This window comes from Budorcas taxicolor, chromosome 24, assembly GCF_023091745.1.
Source record: "Budorcas taxicolor isolate Tak-1 chromosome 24, Takin1.1, whole genome shotgun sequence".
Lineage (NCBI taxonomy): Eukaryota > Metazoa > Chordata > Mammalia > Artiodactyla > Bovidae > Budorcas > Budorcas taxicolor.
This window is the reverse complement of record NC_068933.1, coordinates 4,004,000-4,024,177: the sequence shown is the minus strand read 5'-3', so window position 1 is coordinate 4,024,177 and position 20,178 is coordinate 4,004,000. Positions and strand designations below refer to the sequence as shown.

At 39.6% G+C, this 20,178-nt stretch overlaps 1 protein-coding gene across 1 annotated transcript in view; it reads left to right on the top strand.

Moving 5' to 3' along the window:
• The window catches only part of CSMD1 (CUB and Sushi multiple domains 1), a 1,658,099-nt gene that overhangs the window by 215,436 nt on the left and 1,422,485 nt on the right, over window positions 1-20,178 (top strand). The window contains exon 3 of the mRNA XM_052661250.1: window positions 18,922-19,034. Within this exon, the coding sequence (XP_052517210.1) occupies window positions 18,922-19,034 (113 nt within the window). The remainder of the gene's footprint in view (window positions 1-18,921; window positions 19,035-20,178) is intronic.

Genomic DNA, 20,178 nt, shown 5'->3' with positions numbered 1-20,178 from the left:
TCTGGCGTGGAGCTTGTTTAATAAACTAGGCTATTAACCTCCGTCAGCAGGAGAGGTGGGCAGCATTGGTACACACTAACACAGCCGGCCCCCGATGCAAGGTGGATCTAAAAAATACCCTGTGCAGATAAGAACTAGTTTTCTCCTGCAGTAAGAAGACACTTGGCTTGTGAAACCTTGAACAGTCCCAAAAGCCAATTTTCGTAAGACAGTGATGCCTCGAAATCTTTTTCTCTCAATTTCTGCTGCTTCTGTTCCTTACACAATTGCAGCAATACGTTCACTTCAATGGGACATGTTAGCTTTGTTCTTAAACCTTGTGACGGTAAACCTGTGGATGCTCTTGGTTTGATCCTGCATTCTAACAAGCTGCTCCATGCGATGTGGATTCAGGATGTTCTTTGTGATAGAGAAGATGGACTGGCAGTTTGTGGTGTGGGGGGTTCAAGGCTGGAAGGTGACAATTCCCATCACTGGCCATGAAATCTACATCTGACACATTCTTTAATTTCAGGGTCTCATAATTTATATCGCTTGCATGATGAACCTTAGAGTCACTCAGCAGCCCTGGGCAGGGAGTCTGGCCAAGGGAAGGGCACCTGGCCAGGATGAGCTGTCACGTGGTGGGACTTCTTTAGTCCATGGCTGAGACTGCTCTAGGAGTGTGTCAAGCAGACACACAGGGCGCACAGCACAGTCCCTGCCTGCCTGTCCCAAGGATCCGAGTCCCGTCACTGTGATCAGCCCCACATGTATCTCCCGCTAAACCTCGGCTCTCATCACAGGGAGGCTGGCCCTTGCTGGGGGCCTGTGCTATGCAGTGAGCCTCTGATACAACTGGGTTCCAGACACTGAACCTGGTGTGGGGCTCTGTGTTCCAAGGGGTGAACATGAAGAGCGGTCACTGAAGTCCCTGGAAGCTGAATGAGATGGGAACTAAGGATTTACCCCCCAAAAAGGAGTTTCAAAGATTTCTTTGGCAAGTCCCATCTCTTGCGATGCTGGACAGAGGCAGCCCCAGTGCGTGATCAGCCATGCCATTACCAGGGTGAACAAAGGACGCATGAGAACTAGTCTGCTCGGTACTTCTGGTGCAGTGTTTAATAAGTGACTTGAGACACTCAGCACTTTACTCTAACTTAGGCTTTGTGTCAGATAAATTTTGCCCAACTGTAGGCTGATGTAAATGGTCTGAACAACACATCTAAGGTAGGCTAGGAGAAGCTTTGATGTTCCTAAAGATAAGGGCACTGAATGCATTTTTGATTTAGATTTCCAAATTATGATAGGTTTATCAGAATATAGACAGCATATTAAAAAGCAGAGACATTACTTTCCCAACAAAAGTCTGCCTAGTCAAAGCTATGGTTTTTCCAGTAGTCATGTATGGATGTGAGAGTTGGGCTGTAAACAAAGGTGAATGCCGAAGGATTGATGCTTTTGAACTGTGGTGTTGGAAAAGACTCTTGAGAGTCACTTGGACTGCAAGGAGATCCAACCAGCCCATCCTAAAGGAAATCAGTCCTGAATATTCATTGGAAGGACTGATGTTGAAGCTGAAACTCCAATACATTGACCATCTGATGCAAAGAACTGACTCATTTGAAAAGACCATGATGCTGGGAAAGATTGAAGGCAGGAGGAGAAGGGGACGACAGAGGATGAGATGGTTGGATGGCATTACCGACTCAACAGGCATGAGTCTGAGTAACTATGGGAGTTGGTGATGGACAGGGAGGCCTGGCGTGCTGCAGTCCACAGGGTCACCAAGAGTTGGACACGACTGAGCAACTGAAGTGAACTATCAGAATATAACCCCACTATAAGCTGAGGAACATTTGTATTTCTAACATTAGTGCATTTCATGTAACAAACTACTGGATTTAGGTTTCAATTTTGTAGAAGTTAGATTCACAATTGAGGAAGTCTCAGTTTAAAAATATACTTTGTCAAATACCACAGTGAAATAAATTTGCATATCATTTCAAGTTTTCAAAGTATTTTCTTAATGTGACTGAGCCCTGAATAAACTCCAGGGTCTCTGTCTAATCCCTTCCTGTGCCAATGAGGATAAGATTTAGGGCCCTGCATCGCTGATCACGACTGTGCTGAAATTTGGATGAGCGTTAAATATCCTAAACCTTAGATGAGAAAATAAAGCAGAAAGCCTTTGTGTTAGTCTAAAGTAGCACAGGGCTTATCTCAAATCTTAACATGGAGAAGTGGCATACCTGGGGGAAAACAGACTGCAGAGAGATCCTGATAGAGAAACCCCACTAATGGATTTTGCACTAGAAAGAAAATTTCTGGATCCTTATCACTCAGGTAGAGATGAAGTAGATAACATAGAAGACTCAAGGGCTAGGGAAGAGAACACTGGGGCAAAGTACTTACACTCATACTTAGGAATGAAAAATGCTGTTATTATGTGGATGTCTTGTGTGAACGAAATTGTTCCCACTGTCATCACAGAGACACATCAAGACAAAGTTATTTCATGCTTGGGGGCAAAATCTGCTTAGGTTTTTGTTTCCAATAGTGTATTATAGACACTGTAATTGTGAAATCACTTTCTCAAAATAGCTTGATGCACGGATAGGAAAAGGGGATCAGCGGAATTAATTTTGGGCACATTTGTTTAGAATGAAATTTGGGAATTGCCCCCACCCCGGAGGGACTTTGACAAGAGAGTAGTGTTTAGTTGAGAATAAACTCTCTGAGGAGGAAAATTCTGCCTAATGCAAGCTAAGATAGAGCGAGTTAAACTAAACCACCATAAGTGCATGCGTTCCACTCTGGATTCTGAGGAGAAGGCAACTATATACTGACCATGATATGAGCAATGATATGTTTAAAGAATATGAGAGTTTTTTTAAGATGTGAGCCTCTTATGAAGAAAGGGTGTAAGTAAAAGCAAATGCAATGGTTTAATTGCTGTGTATATGAAAACACACATAATACACAACCTGTGGCAATAATATTATGACCAACCTAGACAGCATATTCAAAAGCAGAGACATTACTTTGCCGACTAAGGTCCGTCTAGTCAAGGCTATGGTTTTACCTGTGGTCATGAATGGATGTGAGAGTTGGACTGTGATGAAGGCTGAGCACCAGATTGATGCTTTTGAACTGTGGTGTTGGAGAAGACTCTTGAGAGTCCCTTGGACTGCAAGGAGATCCAACCAGTCCATTCTGAAGGAGATCAGCCCTGGGATTTCTTTGGAAGGCATGATGCTAAAGCTGAATCTCCAGTACTTTGGCCACCTCATGTGAAGAGTTGACTCATTGGAAAAGACTCTGATGCTGGGAGGCATTGAGGGCAGGAGGAGAAGGGGACGACCGAGGATGAGATGGCTGGATGGCATCACGGACTCGATGGACGTGAATCTGTGTGAACTCCGGGAGTTGGTGATGGACAGGGAGGCCTGGCGTGCTGTGATTCATGGGGTCACAAAGAGTTGGACACGACTGAGCAACTGAACTGAACTGAGCAATAACATTATATTTGTAAACACAGCAGTTAATAACAATACTTAATATCACTACACATTTCATGTATGTACTATATATAACAGTATTAATAATTAAAATATTATATACACACACACACATATATATAGTTGTTCAGTCACTAAGTACTGTCTGACTCCTTATGACCCCATGGACTGCAGCACACCAGGCTTCCTGGTCCTTCACCATCTCCTGGAATTTGGTCATACTTAAGTCGATTGAGTTGGTGATGCCATCCAACCATCTCATCCTCTGTCATCCCCTTCTCCTCCTGCCTTCAGTCTTTCCCAGTATCATTCAGGGTACTTTCCAATGTGTTGGCTGTTCGCATCAGGTGGCTATATTATGTATATGTATGTGTGTGCATATATATACATACACTTAAATTTATTTTTCTCTCCAAATACCTAGAATATATTATAGTACTTGGAGTTAAAAACATCCTCAGCTAACAAAACTGTAACAGTTTCTTTATATCTCCTATGTAGAAATAGAAATAGAGATTTTACTCTCACCATATATGGAAGTAAATGTAAACTTTTCAGTGTACTCTGTTAGTATAAAACTTTTGGTCATTTAAAAAACTATATAAATACATATACAAATACATAAAAATGCCAAAACAGGAAATATGATTATAGCAAGTGAGTCCTCCAGGGCTGTGACACTGTGTGGGGAACCCCTGCGTGTCCTGGAGGTGATGCCCCAGCATTGCTGGCCCAGAGAGCCACACGCAGGACAGAGCAGGCTGGCTTTGTGACCTGGCACAGTCCGTTCTCTTAAACTGTTAATTTCCATGATTCAAGCATTTGATTTTTAAAAAATGTGTTCATTCTTTCTGGCTGATCTGGGCAAACTTGGAAGTATTGTGACAGGTTAATGATTCAGGAGACCCTCTCCACAAGCTTCCAGTGTCTCCATCTCCCTCATCAGCACACACAGTCCTTCTGGGAGGGAATGAGTTCACGCGCCTCTCCTTCCACTGTCTGACCCCACTTGGAGTCTACAAATGAAAAAAGGCTATCTTTCACAGGTTTTCACAGAGTGGCAAAGGGTCCCGCTCAACCACTGCTGCCAAAACATTTCAGAGAAGGGAGGATCCTGTTTGTCTTCCAGTAGAGATGCAGTTTGTTGATATGCGCTTGCGTGCACATGGGTATGCCCATATTTAGTATACCTATATGTACACACACAGCCGTGAAAAGCTGTGAAATGAAAATCACCAGCAGAAATTGGATAGAGCATTCTTTTTAATCAAGAAGTGGCAGGGCTACAGAGCCCCTGGACAGAGGAGCCTGGTGGCTTCTATGGTCCTATGGGTCTATAGGGTTGCAAAGAGTTGCACACGACTGAAGTGACTCAGCACACATCACAGGGATACTAGAAATCCTTTGACATTCTCAAAATTTATAGATGTTCATGAAAGAGAGGCATGATCCTTTCAGAAGATATTTCAGATAGCTGTCTGCCTCCCGCATAGAATCCTAATGACATAGTTAAATAGACGTTACTCAGCTGTGTTTTTTCCCTCCAAGATTTTCAATTCTTTTCAAGAGCTCTGTCCCATTACATAAGTAATAATACATATCAATCTTCATAGATGTTTTAAAACACTGATATTTCTGGAGTATGTACATTGTTTTAAAACAATTTCAGCACATGGACTAAATTAATCATAGGGAAATTTTCTAGCTGACTATAGGAACAACACATCATTATATTTGTACATATTTGTGCATCCACAGAAATGTAGCTAGAAATACAAATATCTACTGGGTGTAGGAGCTTTATATTTCTGAAATTAGTGTAGAAAACCATTTCCAAATGACACCAGTAAATCATTTAGGTGTTCCTTCTGTGTTCCTTTTTACATGCCCAAGTGGTGCAATGGTTAAGAATCAACCTGCCATTGCAGGAGATGAAGGAGACACGGGTTCAATCCCTGAGTGGGGAAGATCCCCTGGAGGAAGAAATGGAAAGCCACTCTAGTATTCTTGCCTGGAAGACCCATAGACAGAGGAACCTGGCGGGCTATAGTCCTTAGGGTCCGTTGAACACGACTGAGCACACACACACTCACTCATGCACACTCTGTGTTCCCGCTCGGAAGGCAGATAGGAAACTCCCTAGAAGGCCTCTTAACTCCTAGTGAGATCTAGACAATAGGACGAATGCCTTGACTTGTAGACACACAGCACCCATGTGACTACAAGATGTTCTGATTTTTCTCCATATAACATTGATCACTTCCCTTGTTCTCTTGGGTATATAACTTGTCGTTAAGTGAATAGAGCACGGCCACATGTCAAATCTTTTCTGAGGCTTTTGTTATTGTGAAAGTTTACCAAGTGTTTTACGTCTAGACACTTTTGGTCTAAGAATTACAACCTATAATTGTTAGGAACTCAGTGTTGGGTTATAATAATGTGAGCAAACCAAATGACTACATCACTTCCTTCTTAAGTCAAACCAGACTCAAACCAATGTGATAAGAGCTTTGGGAAGGGGAAAACAGGCAGTACATACGTACCACATCTGCACTTGTAATAGCCTAGTACACAAAAAAGACTGGTAGCTTTAATCTCTTATTAATAACAGTGAGGACTTTCAAGTATAGTAGCTTCAAATATCTTTGCTGCTGTGCCAGCCATGTAACATACAAATTTTTTTTTAAATAAATGTTTAAAGAAAGTATTGCAAAGTATTTAACTTGGTCTTTGCCAAGAGAAGTTAAATGAAGATGTGGTCATGAAGGTTACAATCTGACACATTATTTTAGCAGTGAAATTATGCAATAGTTTAAATATATGTAAGACCCATGTATGTATATGGCCTATACATTGTGATAAGGTCTATCATTGAAATTGATAATGTGAGTAGATTTGTAACTTTTATATCATTTTTTATAAATAATATGTTCAGCAGAATAGACAAAGAAATGAACTAGATACTATTTTCATTTAGGAGTACACCTCTATTGAGTGGAATTATAATTTCCTCATTATTTTATATGAAACAAGCTATGCTCACACCAGTCTTGTTTCTGCTGAGCTTCTCGCTAAATTTCTTACTATTCTTCTTCCAGATTCACCACATCTAATACTCAAGATTACTGCATTGATATCAGCAATTTGAGTACGTTGAATGATAGTGTTCAGTTCAGTTCAGTCCCTCAGCCGTGTGCGACTTTTTGCGACCCCGTGAATCGCAGCACGCCAGGCCTCTCTGTCCATCACCAACTCCCGGAGCTTACTCAAACTCATGTCCATCAGTCGGTGATGCCATCCAGCCATCTCATCCTCTGTCATCCCCTGCTCCTCCTGCCCCCAATCCTTGTAGCATCAGGGTCTTTTCTAATGAGTCAACTCTGCATCAGGTGGCCAAAGTATTGGAGTTTCAGCTTCAGCATCAGTCCTTCCAATGAATACCCAGGACTGATCTCCTTTAGAATGGACTGGTTGGATCTCCTTGCAGTCCAAGGGACTTTCAAGAGTCCTCTCCAACACCACAGTTCAAAAGCATCGATTCTTCGGCACTCAGCCTTCTTCACAGTCCAACTCTCACATCCATACATGACCACAGGAAAAACCATAGCCTTGACTAGATGGACCTTTTTTGGCAAAGTAATGTCTCTGCTTTTGAATATGCTATCTAGGTTGGTCATAACTTTCCTTCCAAGGAGTAAGCGTCTTTTAATTTCATGGCTGCAATCACCATCTGCAGTGATTTTGGGGACCCCCAAAATAAAGTCTGCCACTGTTTCCACTGTTTTTCCATCTATTTGCCATGAAGTGATGGGACCAGATGCCATGATCTTAGTTTTCTGAATGTTGAGCTTTAAGCCAACTTTTTCACTCTCCTCTTTCACTTTCATCAAGAGGCTTTTTAGTTCCTCTTCACTTTCTGTCATAAGGGTGATGTCATCTGCATATCTGAGGTTACTGATATTTCTCCCAGTAATCTTGATTCTAGTTTGTGCTTTTTCCAGCCCAGCATAGTATGCAATGTTTTGGGTCTGTTTCTACGTGCAATTCATTCTAGTAATTTCTTGAGAGATGGAAGAATAAAATTGTTCCATTCTGAAACTCACATTTCTACCAAGTGACTATGTACTAAGAATATGGATGAGCTGCCCCAAATTGTCCTCACTTTACTTTAAAATCACTCAACTTTGACAGGCATGCTCTTTCATACTCTGTCAGATTGCTGCGTGTGAGAGGGGGGTCTCTCTCTCCAAGTAGGAAATATAGTAAATGAGATTCTATAGGACAGCAGGCATGCAACTAGAAAAAGGCAGAGACAGATTTATCAGGGCGGGAGGGGCGGGGGCGGGCAGAAAGAGATGTTTGGACCTACACTGCATTAAGCAGTCAAGTCGCTTAGTCATGTCAAACTCTTTGCAACCCTATGGACTGTACCCTGCCAGGCTCCTTTGTCCATGGGATTTTCCAGGCAAGAGTACTGGAGTGGGTTGCCGTTTCCCTCTCCAGGGGATCTTTCCTACTCAGGGATCAAACCCGGGTCTTCCACACTGCAGGCAAACTCTTTACTGTCTAAGCCACCAGGGAAGCCCAACACTGAATATATTCCCCTGAGAATGAAATGTTCCTGTCAGCTTTCTCATTCGTACCTATTTCCTTTTCTAACCGTATTTTTCCTGTTCCCAAAAATGATTCAACTAGGGCATCATATGAAAACCCAATGCTTCGAATAATGATGCTAAGGTTATTTTCTGACAGTGACAATGATGTTTCTGAGTCTCACTCTATGAAGAAGCAGGTCAAATGGGCATATGTTGTAAGTGTGATAGAAATGGGGAGGGGAAGACTGGCCGAAGTGTCTTTCTTTCCTGTTTTCATTGAATCCCATTGCGCGGTACCCTGATGAGCTACATCTAGAGATAAGTGGAGTATAAAGGTCTAAGGAAACATGAATGGCAGCATGATAAAAATTTGAGAGGTTGCATATTGACAGAATCTGTAGTGAGGCTACTGTAAAAATCCACATGTTGCATGATTTACCTAGATGTTAAAAAAAAAACTTAGTTCTTAAGAACATATGTTTCTCAAAGGAAGATAACACTGAAATTTGTCCCCAGGGTCCTCATGCATAGAATACGAGTGATGTATCAATTATTGTTTGTTTAGTCATTCAGTCACGTCCGACTCTGTGACATCATGGACCGCAGCACCCCAGGCTTCCCTGTCCTTCACTCTCTCCCAGAGTTTTCCCAAGTTCATGTCCACTGAGTTGATGATGCCATCCAACTGTCTCATCCTCTGTTGCCCCTTTTCTTTCTATGCTCAATCTTTCCCAGCATCAGGGTCTTTTCCAATGAGTCAGTTCTTCCCATCAGGTGGCCAAAGTATTGGAGCTTCAGCTTCAGCATCAGTCTTTCCAATGAATATTCAGGGTTATTTCCTTTATGATTGATCCCTTTTGATCTCCTTGCTGTCCCAGGGACTCTCAAGAACCTTCTCCAACACCACAGTTCAAAAGCATCAATTTCTTGTCACTCAGCTTTCTTTACAGTCCAACTCACATCCATATAGGACTACTGGAAAAAATATAGCTTTGACTAGATGGACCTATGTTGACAAAGTGATGGCTCTACTTTTAATATGCTATCTAGGTTTGTCATAGCTTTTCTTCCAAGGAGGAAGCATCTTTTAATTTCATGACTGCAGTCACCATCCACAGTGATTTTGGAGCCCAAGAAAATAAAGTCTGTCACTGTTTCCATTGTTTCCCCATTTATTTGCCATGAAGTGATGGGACTAGATGCCATGATCTTAGTTTTTTGAAAGCTGAGTTTTAAGCCAGCCTTTTCACGCTCCTCTTTCACTTTCATCAAAAGGTTCTTTAGTTCCTCTTCACTTTCTGCCATAAGGGTGGTGTCACCTGCATATCTGAGGTTATTGGTATTATTTCTCCCTGCAATCTTGATTCCAGCTTGTGCTTCATCCAGCCCAGCATTTCTCATGATGTCCTCTGCATATATTAAATAAGCAGGTGACAATATACAGCCTTGATGTACTCCTTTTCCAATTTGTAACCAGTTTGTTGTTCCATGGCCAGTTCTAACTGTTGCTTCTTGATCTGAATATAGATTCCTTAGGAGGAAGGGAAGGTGATCTGGTATTCCCATTTATTTAAGAATTTTGCACAGTTTGTTGTGATCCGCACAGTCAAAGGCTTTCATATAGTCAAAGAAGCAGAAATAGATGTTTAACTGGAATTCCATTGCTTTTTCTGTGATCCAGCAGATGTTGACAATTTGATCTCTGGTTCCTCTGTCTTTTCTAAATGCAGCTTGTCCATCTGAAAGTTCTCAGTTCACATACTGTTAAATCCTAGCTCGGAGAATTTTGAGTATTACCTTGCTAGCATGTGAAATGAGTGCTGTGTGTGGTGTTTGAACGTTGTTTGTCATTGCCTTTCTTTTGGACTGGAATGAAAACTGCCATGATTTTCATACTCAATGACATGTTTGCAGGGAGACCAAAAATCGAGTCCCTCACTGTCATTGCTATCACATTCCTCTCTCACCGTTGGTGCGAGGGGTAAAGTCTATAAACACCAGACCCCAAGTTTAGCCCTTGAATGTTCTTCGTGATTAACTAGAACAGGTCGTACTCTCCACTGCCCTCAACCAACATTCGACCTCATTCTTTAGGTATCACATATGAATGAGTTCATGCCGCTTCAGTGATTTAAAGTGATTTAAACTATTATTTGACACTTTCCCTTCTTATTCACAGTTCATTATACAGTTCATTAAAGAGAACTCAAATGAGTTTATTTTAATGTGTTATCACATTATTTGGGCTTCTCTGGTGTCTCAGTGATAAAGAATCTGCCTTCCAATTCAGGAGACACGGCTTCAGTCCCTGGGTTAGAAAGATCCCCTGGAGAAGGAAATGGCAACTCACTCCAGTATTTTTGCCTGGGAAATCTCATGGACAGAAGACCCTGGTGGGCTACAGTCCATGGGGTCACAAAAATTTGGGCATGACTTAGTAACTAAACAACAACAATAATAAACCACATTATTTTTTACTTAAACTTATTTAAAACTTCAAAACACACTATCACTAAATAAAACAATCCTTAACATTTTTCTGTTAACTTTGTTTTCATCCTAGTGAGAAGATGTTTTATTATTAAATACTCTGTGTTTTATTAATTAGATGATTTTTATCTCAATATATATATTTTCTTAAGTGCCTCTGCCCCACCCACTCCAATCGTTGTTTTGTAAACTTCTATATTTGAGATAATCATAGATTTACATGCAATTGTAAGGAACAACACAGATTTTGTGTATACTTTACCCAGTTTCTCCAAAGTTAACATCTTACAAAATGGTAGTAGATGGACACTGCCAGGATATTCACCTTGAAACTGTCCAGATACAGAGGATAAGTATCCCTCAGTGAAGTGAAAGTCGCTCAGTCATGTCCGACTCTTTGCAACCCGATGGACTATACAGTCCATGAAATTCTCCAGGCCAGAATACTGGAGTGGGTAGCCTTTCCCATCTCCTAGGGATCTTCCCAACCCAGGGATCAAACCCAGGTCTCCCTCACTGCAGGAGGATTCTTTAGTTGAGCCACAAGGGAAACCCAAGTATATTGGAGTGGGTAGCCTATCCCTTCTCCAGGGGATCTTCCCAACCCAGGAATCGAACCGGGGTCTCCTGCATTGCAGAAGCCTGGAGGGAAGCCCAAGAATCCCTCATGTGACCCTTTAATGGTAATGCTCACCTCCCTCCTGTCCCAACCCCTCCTTAATTATTGGCCACAGATAACCCATTCCCCTTTTCAATAAGTTTGTCTTTTCAAAAATGTTGAAGTCATACAATATGTTATCTATTTTGGATTGACTGTTTTCTACTCTGCATAATTCTCTGGAGAGTCATCCAGATGTTAAAAGTCAATAGTCCATTTATTTTTATTGTTGAGTAGCAAATACATGGCATAGATGTTCCACAATTTGGAAATCATTCACCTCTTGAAGGACATAAGAGTTATTTCCAGTTTGTGATTAAGTAAGTGTATATATGTGTGTGCATGTATATATATGGGCTTCCCAGGTGATTGATACTCATGGTAAAGAGTCTGCCTGCCAATGCAGGAGACATGGGTTCGATTCCTAGGTCAGGAAGATCTGTTGAAGGAGGAAATAGCAACCTACTCTAGTATTTTTGCCTGGAGAATCCAGTGGACAGAGGAGCCTGGTGGGCTGCAGGTCATGAAGTCACAAAGAGTCGGACACAACTGAAGTGACTTATTGTGTGTGTGTATATATATATTTTTAATATATACATGCATATATATATTCATATATATTCTTCTACAGATTTTGTATGAGCATAAATATTCAGTTCTCTGGGGTAAATACTGCTCAGGAGGATCATTGCTTGGTCATATGATAACTGCATGTTTAATATTTTAAGAAACTTGTCACACAGTTTTCCAAAATGACTCTGCCCACTAGTGATTTATGAGCAATGCATTTTCTCCACACTCAAGCCAACATTTGGTATTTTCACTATTTTTCATTTTAGACCTTGTGAATAGGTATATAGTAATATGTCTTTATGTGTTTTATTAACATTTCCCAAATTACTAATAATATTGAACATCTTTTCATGTGCTTATTTGCCATCTGTATATTTTTTAGATGAAATAACACTTTGTTTTTTGCCTGTTTTCTAATTAAATTATTTGTTCTTTTGCTGTTGAGTCTTTATGCAAGACAGGAAAAAAGACACAGATGTGTATAACGGACTTTTGGACTCAGAGGGAGAGGGAGAGGGTGGGATGATTTGGGAGAATGGCATTCTAACATGTATACTATCATGTAAGAATTGAATCGCCAGTCTATGTCTGACGCAGGATACAGCATGCTTGGGGCTGGTGCATGGGGATGACCCACAGAGATGTTATGGGGAGGGAGGTGGGGGGGGTGTTCACGTTTGGGAACGCATGTAAGAATTAAAGATTTAAAAAAAAAATAAATTGCCACATTTTTCTAAAAAAAATAAATAAAGTGTTTTTATTTTTTTAAATATACTGTAGACAGTTGTCCTTGTTATCTATGTGGCTTGCCAATATTTTCTAGTAGTCTCCAGCATGTCTTTTCATTTCTTACCTGTGTCCTTCACGGAGTGAAAGTTTGTAATTTTTATGATGTCTGATAGAACACTTTTTCCTTTTATAGATTGTGCTTTTGGTGTCCCCTCTAGGGGGTCGCACAGAGTCGGACACGACTGAAGCGACTTAGCAGCAGCAGCAGCAGCTAGGAAATTTGACTAGTCCAAGACCCTAAAGGTTTCCCCCTGTTTTCTTCTAAAAGATGTGCACTTTTACATTTTATGTTTATGTCTGTGATCAATATTGAGTAAATTATTCTAGAGGACATTGGACTTCTGTAGGGTGTTACATAAAGTTTTTGCTTGTGGACTTCGAGTTGTTCAAGCACCATTCATTGAAAGGCTTTCATTATTCCACTGAGTTTCTTTTGTACCTTTCAGAAATCATTTGGGCATATTTACAGGAGTCTGAGTTCTCTGTTTTGATTCAGTGATAGATGAGTCTGCCCTCTGTCAACACCACCTGGTTTTGGTTACTGTAGCTACAAAGCAAGTCTTAAAAACCAGTGTACTGATTTATTCATTTTCAGAATTTCTGCTATTTTATTCTTGTTCAAAATTATTTAAGCTATTCCTTTTTTTTCCTTTGGCTTTCCATTTAAATTATAGAAGAATCTTGTTTATATCTAAAAAAATCTTGCTAGGATTATGATGAAAACTGTCTTAAACCTACATAAGATTTGGGGAGAGTTGACCTCTTTTCAATATTGAGTCTTCCAATCTCTCAACATAATATATTTCTCTATTTAATTTTTTATTCATTTCTTTCTTCAGCATTATACAGTTTTCAGGACACAGTCTTGTACCTATTTTGTTACTTCTAAGTATTCTTCTGGCTGATTGTAAACAGCACTGTATCTTTAATTTTGGTGTCCACATGTTCAATGCTAGCATGTATAAATAAAATTGAATTTTGTGTGTCTGTTGTATATACTACATGCTTGCTAACTTCAGCTATTACCTCTAAGAGTTTTCTTACAGATTCCTTGGCATAACATATATAGATAATTGCATCATTTGGAAATAGATGGGATTTTATTTCTTTCCTTTCTGATCTGTATGCTTTTATTTCTTTTTCTTGGCTTATTACACTGGCTAAGTTTTCTGGCACAGTGTTGAACGAAAGGAATAAAACCATACATATCTTTCTGCCTGTTCTCAATCTTAGGGGGGAATATTCCGTCTTCCCTCAATAAATATAATGTTAGATGTAGGTTCTTTTGTAGGTAATTACTGTCAAGTTGGAGAAGTTTTCAACCTCTGTTCATATTTTATTAAAAATTTTGTCATAACTTCATATTCAAATTAGCCAAATGTGTTTTCCTACATGGATTATTGTAATCATGTGATTTTATTCTACAGCCTGTGATTATGGCAGATACATTGGTTGATTTTCAAATACTGAACTGCATATATATCCCTGGAGTAAACTCTACTTGGTCTTGTTGAATAATTATTCATATATATTCCTTACTTTATTTTCTCTTATTTTGTTAAGGATTTTCACATCTGTATCTATGAGGGATATTGGTTTGTTTTCTTTTTCTGCACTGCCTTTGTCTATCACTTGTATCAGAGTATCTTAGCTTGGTCTGCTACGACAAAACACCAACAGATTGGGTGGCTTAAACAACAGACATTCATTTTCTTGCATTTCTAGAGGATGGACATCTATGTGAAGGTGAGGTATGATCAAGTTCTTATGAAGACTTTCCTTCTGACACCTGTCCTCGGGCTATGTGCTCACATGGCCTTATCTTAGTGTTTGTATGTGGAGGAAGGAGAGGGAGAGACTTTCTCTTCTGTCCTCTTCTTATAAGGCCACCTGTCCTGTTGGATTAGCGTTCCATCCTTATGAACTTCGTTAGAGTTCAGTTTAGTCAATCAGTCAGGTCCGACTCTTTGTGACCCCATGAACCGGAGCATACCAGGCCTCCCTGTCCATCACCAACTCCCAGAGTTTACTCTAACTCATTTCCATTGAGTCAATGATGCCATCCAACAATCTCATCCTCTGTCATCCCCTTCTCCGCTTGCCCGCAATCGTTTCCAGCATCAGGGTCTTTTCAAATGAGTCAGCTCTTCTCATCAGGTGGCCAAAGTATTGTAGTTTCAGCTTCAACATCAGTCCTTCCAATGAACACCCAGGACTGATTTCCTTTAGGATGGACTGGTTGGATCTCCTTGCAGTCCAAGGAACTCTCAAGGGTCATGTCCAAGACCACAGTTCAAAAGCATCAATTCTTCGGTGCTCAGCTTTCTTTTCTTTTCCAACTCTCACATCCATACATGACTACTGGAAAAACCATAGCATTGACCAGATGGAACTTTGTTGACAAAGTAATGTCTCTGCTTTTTAATATGCTGTCTAGGTTGGCCATAACTTTCCAAGGACTAAGCATCTTTTAATTTCATGGCTTCAATCACCATCTGCAGTGATTTTGGAGCCCAGAAAAATAAAGTCAGCCACTGTTTCCACTGTTTCCCCATCTATTTGCCATGAAGTAGTGGAACCAGATGCCATGATCTTAGTTTTCTGAATGTTGAGTTTTAAGCCAACTTTTTCACGCTCCACTTTCACTTTCATCAAGAGACTCTTTAGTTCCTCTTCACTTTCTGCCATAAGGGAGGTGTCATCTGCATATCTGAGTTTTTGATATTTTTCCCAGCAATCTTGATTCCACCTTGTGCTTCCTCCAGCCCAACATTTCACATGATGTACTCTGCATACAAGTTAAATAAGTAGGGTGACAATATACAGCCTTGACATCCTCCTTTTCCTATTTGGAACCAGTCTGTTATTCCATGTCCAGTTCTAACTGTTGCTTCCTGATTCTCAAGAGGCAGGTTAGGTGGTCTGGTATTCCCATCTCTCTCAGAATTTTCCACAGTTTATTGTGATCCACACAGTCAAAGGCTTTGGCATAGTCAATAAAGCAGAAATAGATGCTTTTCTGGAACTCTCTTGCTTTTTCCATGATACAGCAGATGTTGGCAATTTGATCTCTGGTTCCTATGCCTTTTCTAAAATATGCTTGAACATCTGGAAGTTCACAGTTCACATATTGCTGAAGTCTGGCTTGGAGAATTTTGAACATTACTTTGCTAGGGTGTGAGATGAATGAAATTGTGCAGTAGTTTGGACATTCTTTGGCATTGCCTTTCTTTGGGATTAGAATTAAAACTGACCTTTTCCAGTCATGTGGACACTGCTGAGTTTTCCAAATTTGCTGACATATTGAGTGCAGCACTTTCACAGTATCATCTTTTAGGATTTGAAATAGCACAACTGGAATTTCATCATCTCTTCTAGCTTTGTTCATAGTGATGCTTCCTAAGGCCCACTTGACTACACATTCCAGGATGTCTGGCTCTAGGTGAGTGATCACACCATCATGAGTATCTGGATCATGAAGATCTTTTTTTGTACAGTTCTTCTGTGTATTATTGCCACCTCTTCTTAATCTCTTCTCCTTCTGTTAGGTCCATACCATTTCTGTCCTTTATTGAGCCCATCTTTGCATGAAATGTTCCCTTGGTATCTCTAATTTTCTTGAAGAGATTTTTAGTCTTTCCCATTCTGTTGTTTTCCTCTATTTCTTTGCATTGTTTGCTGAGGAAGGCTTTCTTATCTCTCCTTGCTATTCTTTGGAACTCTGCATTCAGATGGGTATATCATTCCTTTTCTCCTTTGCTTTTTATTTCCCTTCTTTCACAGCTATTTATAAGGTCTCCTCAGACAGCCATTTTGCTTTTTTTGCATTTTTTTTCTTGGGGATGGTCTTGATTCCTGTCTCCTATACAATGTCACAAACCTCCATCCATAGTTCATCAGGAATTCTATCAGATCTAGTCCCTTAAATCTATTTCCCACTTCCACTTATAATCATATGGGATTTGATTTAGATCATACCTGAATGGTCTAGTGGTTTTCCCCACTTTCTTTGATTTAAGTCTGAATTTGGCAATAAGGAGTTCTTGATCTGAGCCACAGTCAGCTCCCAGTCTTGTTTTTGCTGACTCTGTAGAGCTTCTCCATCTTTGGCTACAAAGAATATAATCAATATGATTTCGGTGTCAACCATCTGGTGATGTCTATGTATAGAATCTTCTCTTGTGTTGTTGGAAGAGGGTGTTTGCTATGACCAGTGTGTTCTCTTGGCAAAACTCAACTAGCCTTTACCCTCCTTCATTCTGTACTCCAAGGCCAAATTTGCCTGTTACTTCAGGTGTTTCTTGACTTCCTACTTTTGCATTCCTGTCCCCTATAATGAAAACTACATCTTTTTGGGTGTCAGTTCTAAAAGGTCTTGTAGGTCTTCATAGAACCAGTCAACTTCAGCTTCTTCAGTGTTACTGGTCAGGGCATAGACTTGGATTACCATGATATTGAATGCTTTGCCTTGGAAATGAACAGAGATCATTCTTTCATTTTTGAGATTGCATCCAAGTACTGTATGTTGAACTCTTATTGACCATGATGGCTACTCCATTTCTTCTAAGGGCTTCCTGCCCACAGTAGTAGATATAATGGTCATCTGAGTTAAATTCACCCATTCCATTCCATTTTAGGGTGAATCAAACATTAACTCTTAAGGCAGGCAAAAGAATTCCTCTGTAAAACAACGCAGGCCCGGACATATCTTTGGGGGAAGGTTTAATAGTTACAGGGTTATTCACATTGATCTATTTCATTGAGTAAGTTGCAGTCCTGTGTGTGTTTAAAGAAAGTAACAAGTTTCATTTTAGTTGTCAAATTTATAGCTATAGTTTTTATGGCATTTTTTTAAATGTCTGTGGGGTTTCAAGTAATATCTGCTATTTTATTATTGATATTAGATATCTGTGTCTTTTCTTATCCTGCCCATTTTTTTTTGGAGCAGGGTGGGCCATTTCTGCTACATTTGTTAATTTTGTTTATCTTTTCCAAGAGGAAACTTTGTTTCATTGTTTTTCTGTTTTCATTTCAACTGATTCTGGTGCTTTTAATTTTTTGCCTTCTGTTGGCTTTTGGTTTATTTTACTATACCTTTTTGAAGCTCTTTAGGTGGGTACTTGGATTACAAATATGAGAATTTTCCTCTTTTCTGTGTGTGCTTTTAGTGCCGTTCCTTCCCATCTCAGCACTGCTGATTTTGATATCTTGGATTTTGTATTCTCATTCAGTTTAAAGGATTTTTTAAAATTACCTTGTGACTTCTTTGATCCATGGATTATTTGGAAGTGTTCTGTTTAACAGCTAGTGATTGCCTTTTCTTTTTTTTTAATATAAATTTATTTATTTTAATTGGAGGTTAATAACTTTACAATATTGTACGAGGGTGGGATGATTGGGGAGAACGGCGATTGTCTTTTCATTTTTCTCTTATTAGCTTCTGGTTTGATTCTGCAACTACAGTGGTTGTAATCAAGCGCTTGATACCATAGGATTCCTGGCAAGACTGAGTTTCTCCTACTAGGAATGAATGCTCAAGTTAGCTTTTTTTGTGTGGGTGAATCATAGGTTTGTGTTCAGACTGTACTAAACCAGGTATCTGTAGAGAGACTGCTTAATTAGCAAACTTTAGGTAAAATATAAACTGATGAAACATCTATTGGGCCTTTTGAAAAGCTCTTCATTTGTAAAGTATTGTGCATATCATTATACTAGTTCACTCCTTCAGAGTTCTGACTTTATCATCGTTAAGATATCTAAATGTATCCCAACTTAGTGATAATTGAAACATATATCTTACAATCTAAAAAATTTAAAATCTATTCATTTGACCTCTGTTCAAGGCAATCATTGACTCTTATTTCTGATGCTGTGACTAATATATGTTTTCTCTTCAAGAGAAACTGATCTATTGTATGGAAATAGTAAAAGAAAAGCATATTAATAATGAGATGTGACAACACACTGATGACTTAGAGAAATAACTCAAAAGCAAATGGAATGTTAATTTGTGTCTCAGGTATACAGTTGAGTGCATCATTTCAAGTTCCATGCATTATGTTTAGACAATGGTGTATTGTACATTTCCTTCAGGAAAGGATCTTTTCAAGAATTGTTTAAATAAGCAAGTTCTGATATTGGAATCTGCTTCATTTCAATGAACTGGCAACACCTGGTATACAGATCATGTAATTGTTCAATGACTTATGTCAAATAAATAGGCCACAGTGGAAAGAAGAATTGAGTGACTTCATCAAATAAGCTTCAAAAACAAGCTCATACTTTTTAACTGTATTCACGTCTTTTTGAAATTCAGGTTGTCGGGATTTCAGCTGCCTTCCTCCATCGTCAGCAGCGGCTCCATCCTTACTCTGTGGTTCACAACAGACTTCGCTGTGAGTGCCCAGGGATTCAAAGCACTGTATGAAGGTAAGGTGCTTGCTGTGCACCCCCACACCCACTGTGAAGATGGCTTCACACTGACCAGGAAGGCTGTTCACACAAACCAAAGCTGCTGCTTCCCAGGTGGTTCTAATGGTTCAAATGTTTGACTTCTGTGTTTTGATGCTGGGAGAATGCTAGTTACTGTAATGGCTCAAATTTCTGGCACAACACGTGTGTTGACAATTTTCCTTCGTTGCTAGAGCTTTTTCATTGGAAGAATGGTTTTCTTTTGATGTGTGGCAGTGAAGTTTCGAGTATTTAGGATGTTAATTGACAGTGTTCCTTTTCTCCAATCTTAATGGAGACAAGCTTTCTTAAAATAATTGCTGGACAGTAACATTCAGAGTTGGTGCCTAGGTAAAGTGAATCCCATTACATGAGTTTTGTTTGTCATAATTTGAAACTTCGAATGAAGAAAGTGATTTCATTTGGTGCTTGCAAGGCATGGAGGGTGCATTTCTTTTTACTTTATTTTTGGTGTTTTCGGACTTTGTGCTGAGGTGACTTTGGGGCCTCACTGTCATTGTTGACTCTTTTGGGCAGAAATTTCAAGAAGATAAAAGAGATTTCAGCCTTTGATAGAGGGAATAATATACATGATTGCAAAATATTCAGTTTTAGGAAATTGCACTACTATATGGTAAGTATAAGTGCCGAGGTCTGTTTAGTCTTGTTTCACATATATATTTTAATTTTTGTCTCATGTGTAATGCAGAATCTTTTATTTTTAACATAAACTCGGAGGCCCATGAATTGAAAAGGGCTATGTAGGGTGGGGGTGGGCCCAATCCAGTGTTCACTTAGCGAGCCTTCCTGGATTAAGTCACCTCTGTGTGTCTTCCTCTTTGCAGTACTTCACACACTTTTGCAAAAATCATTCTTCTTGGAAAGATAAAAGCTACACATGCTTTTTGCAACTGAACTTAGCTACCATGCAATTATCAGAAAATACAAGGTTAGACTGTCCTCTTTGCAAAGGAATATAAGCAGAGCAATTCATCCTTTTATTTAAGTAAAGTCTTATGTGGAATGATGCTTAGAATTTTATACTAACTCTGACTCCAGTTCTTCCAGGTCACTGCTTTTATATATAAATGTGCATCCATTGCCTGAAAGAGTAACTCATCTT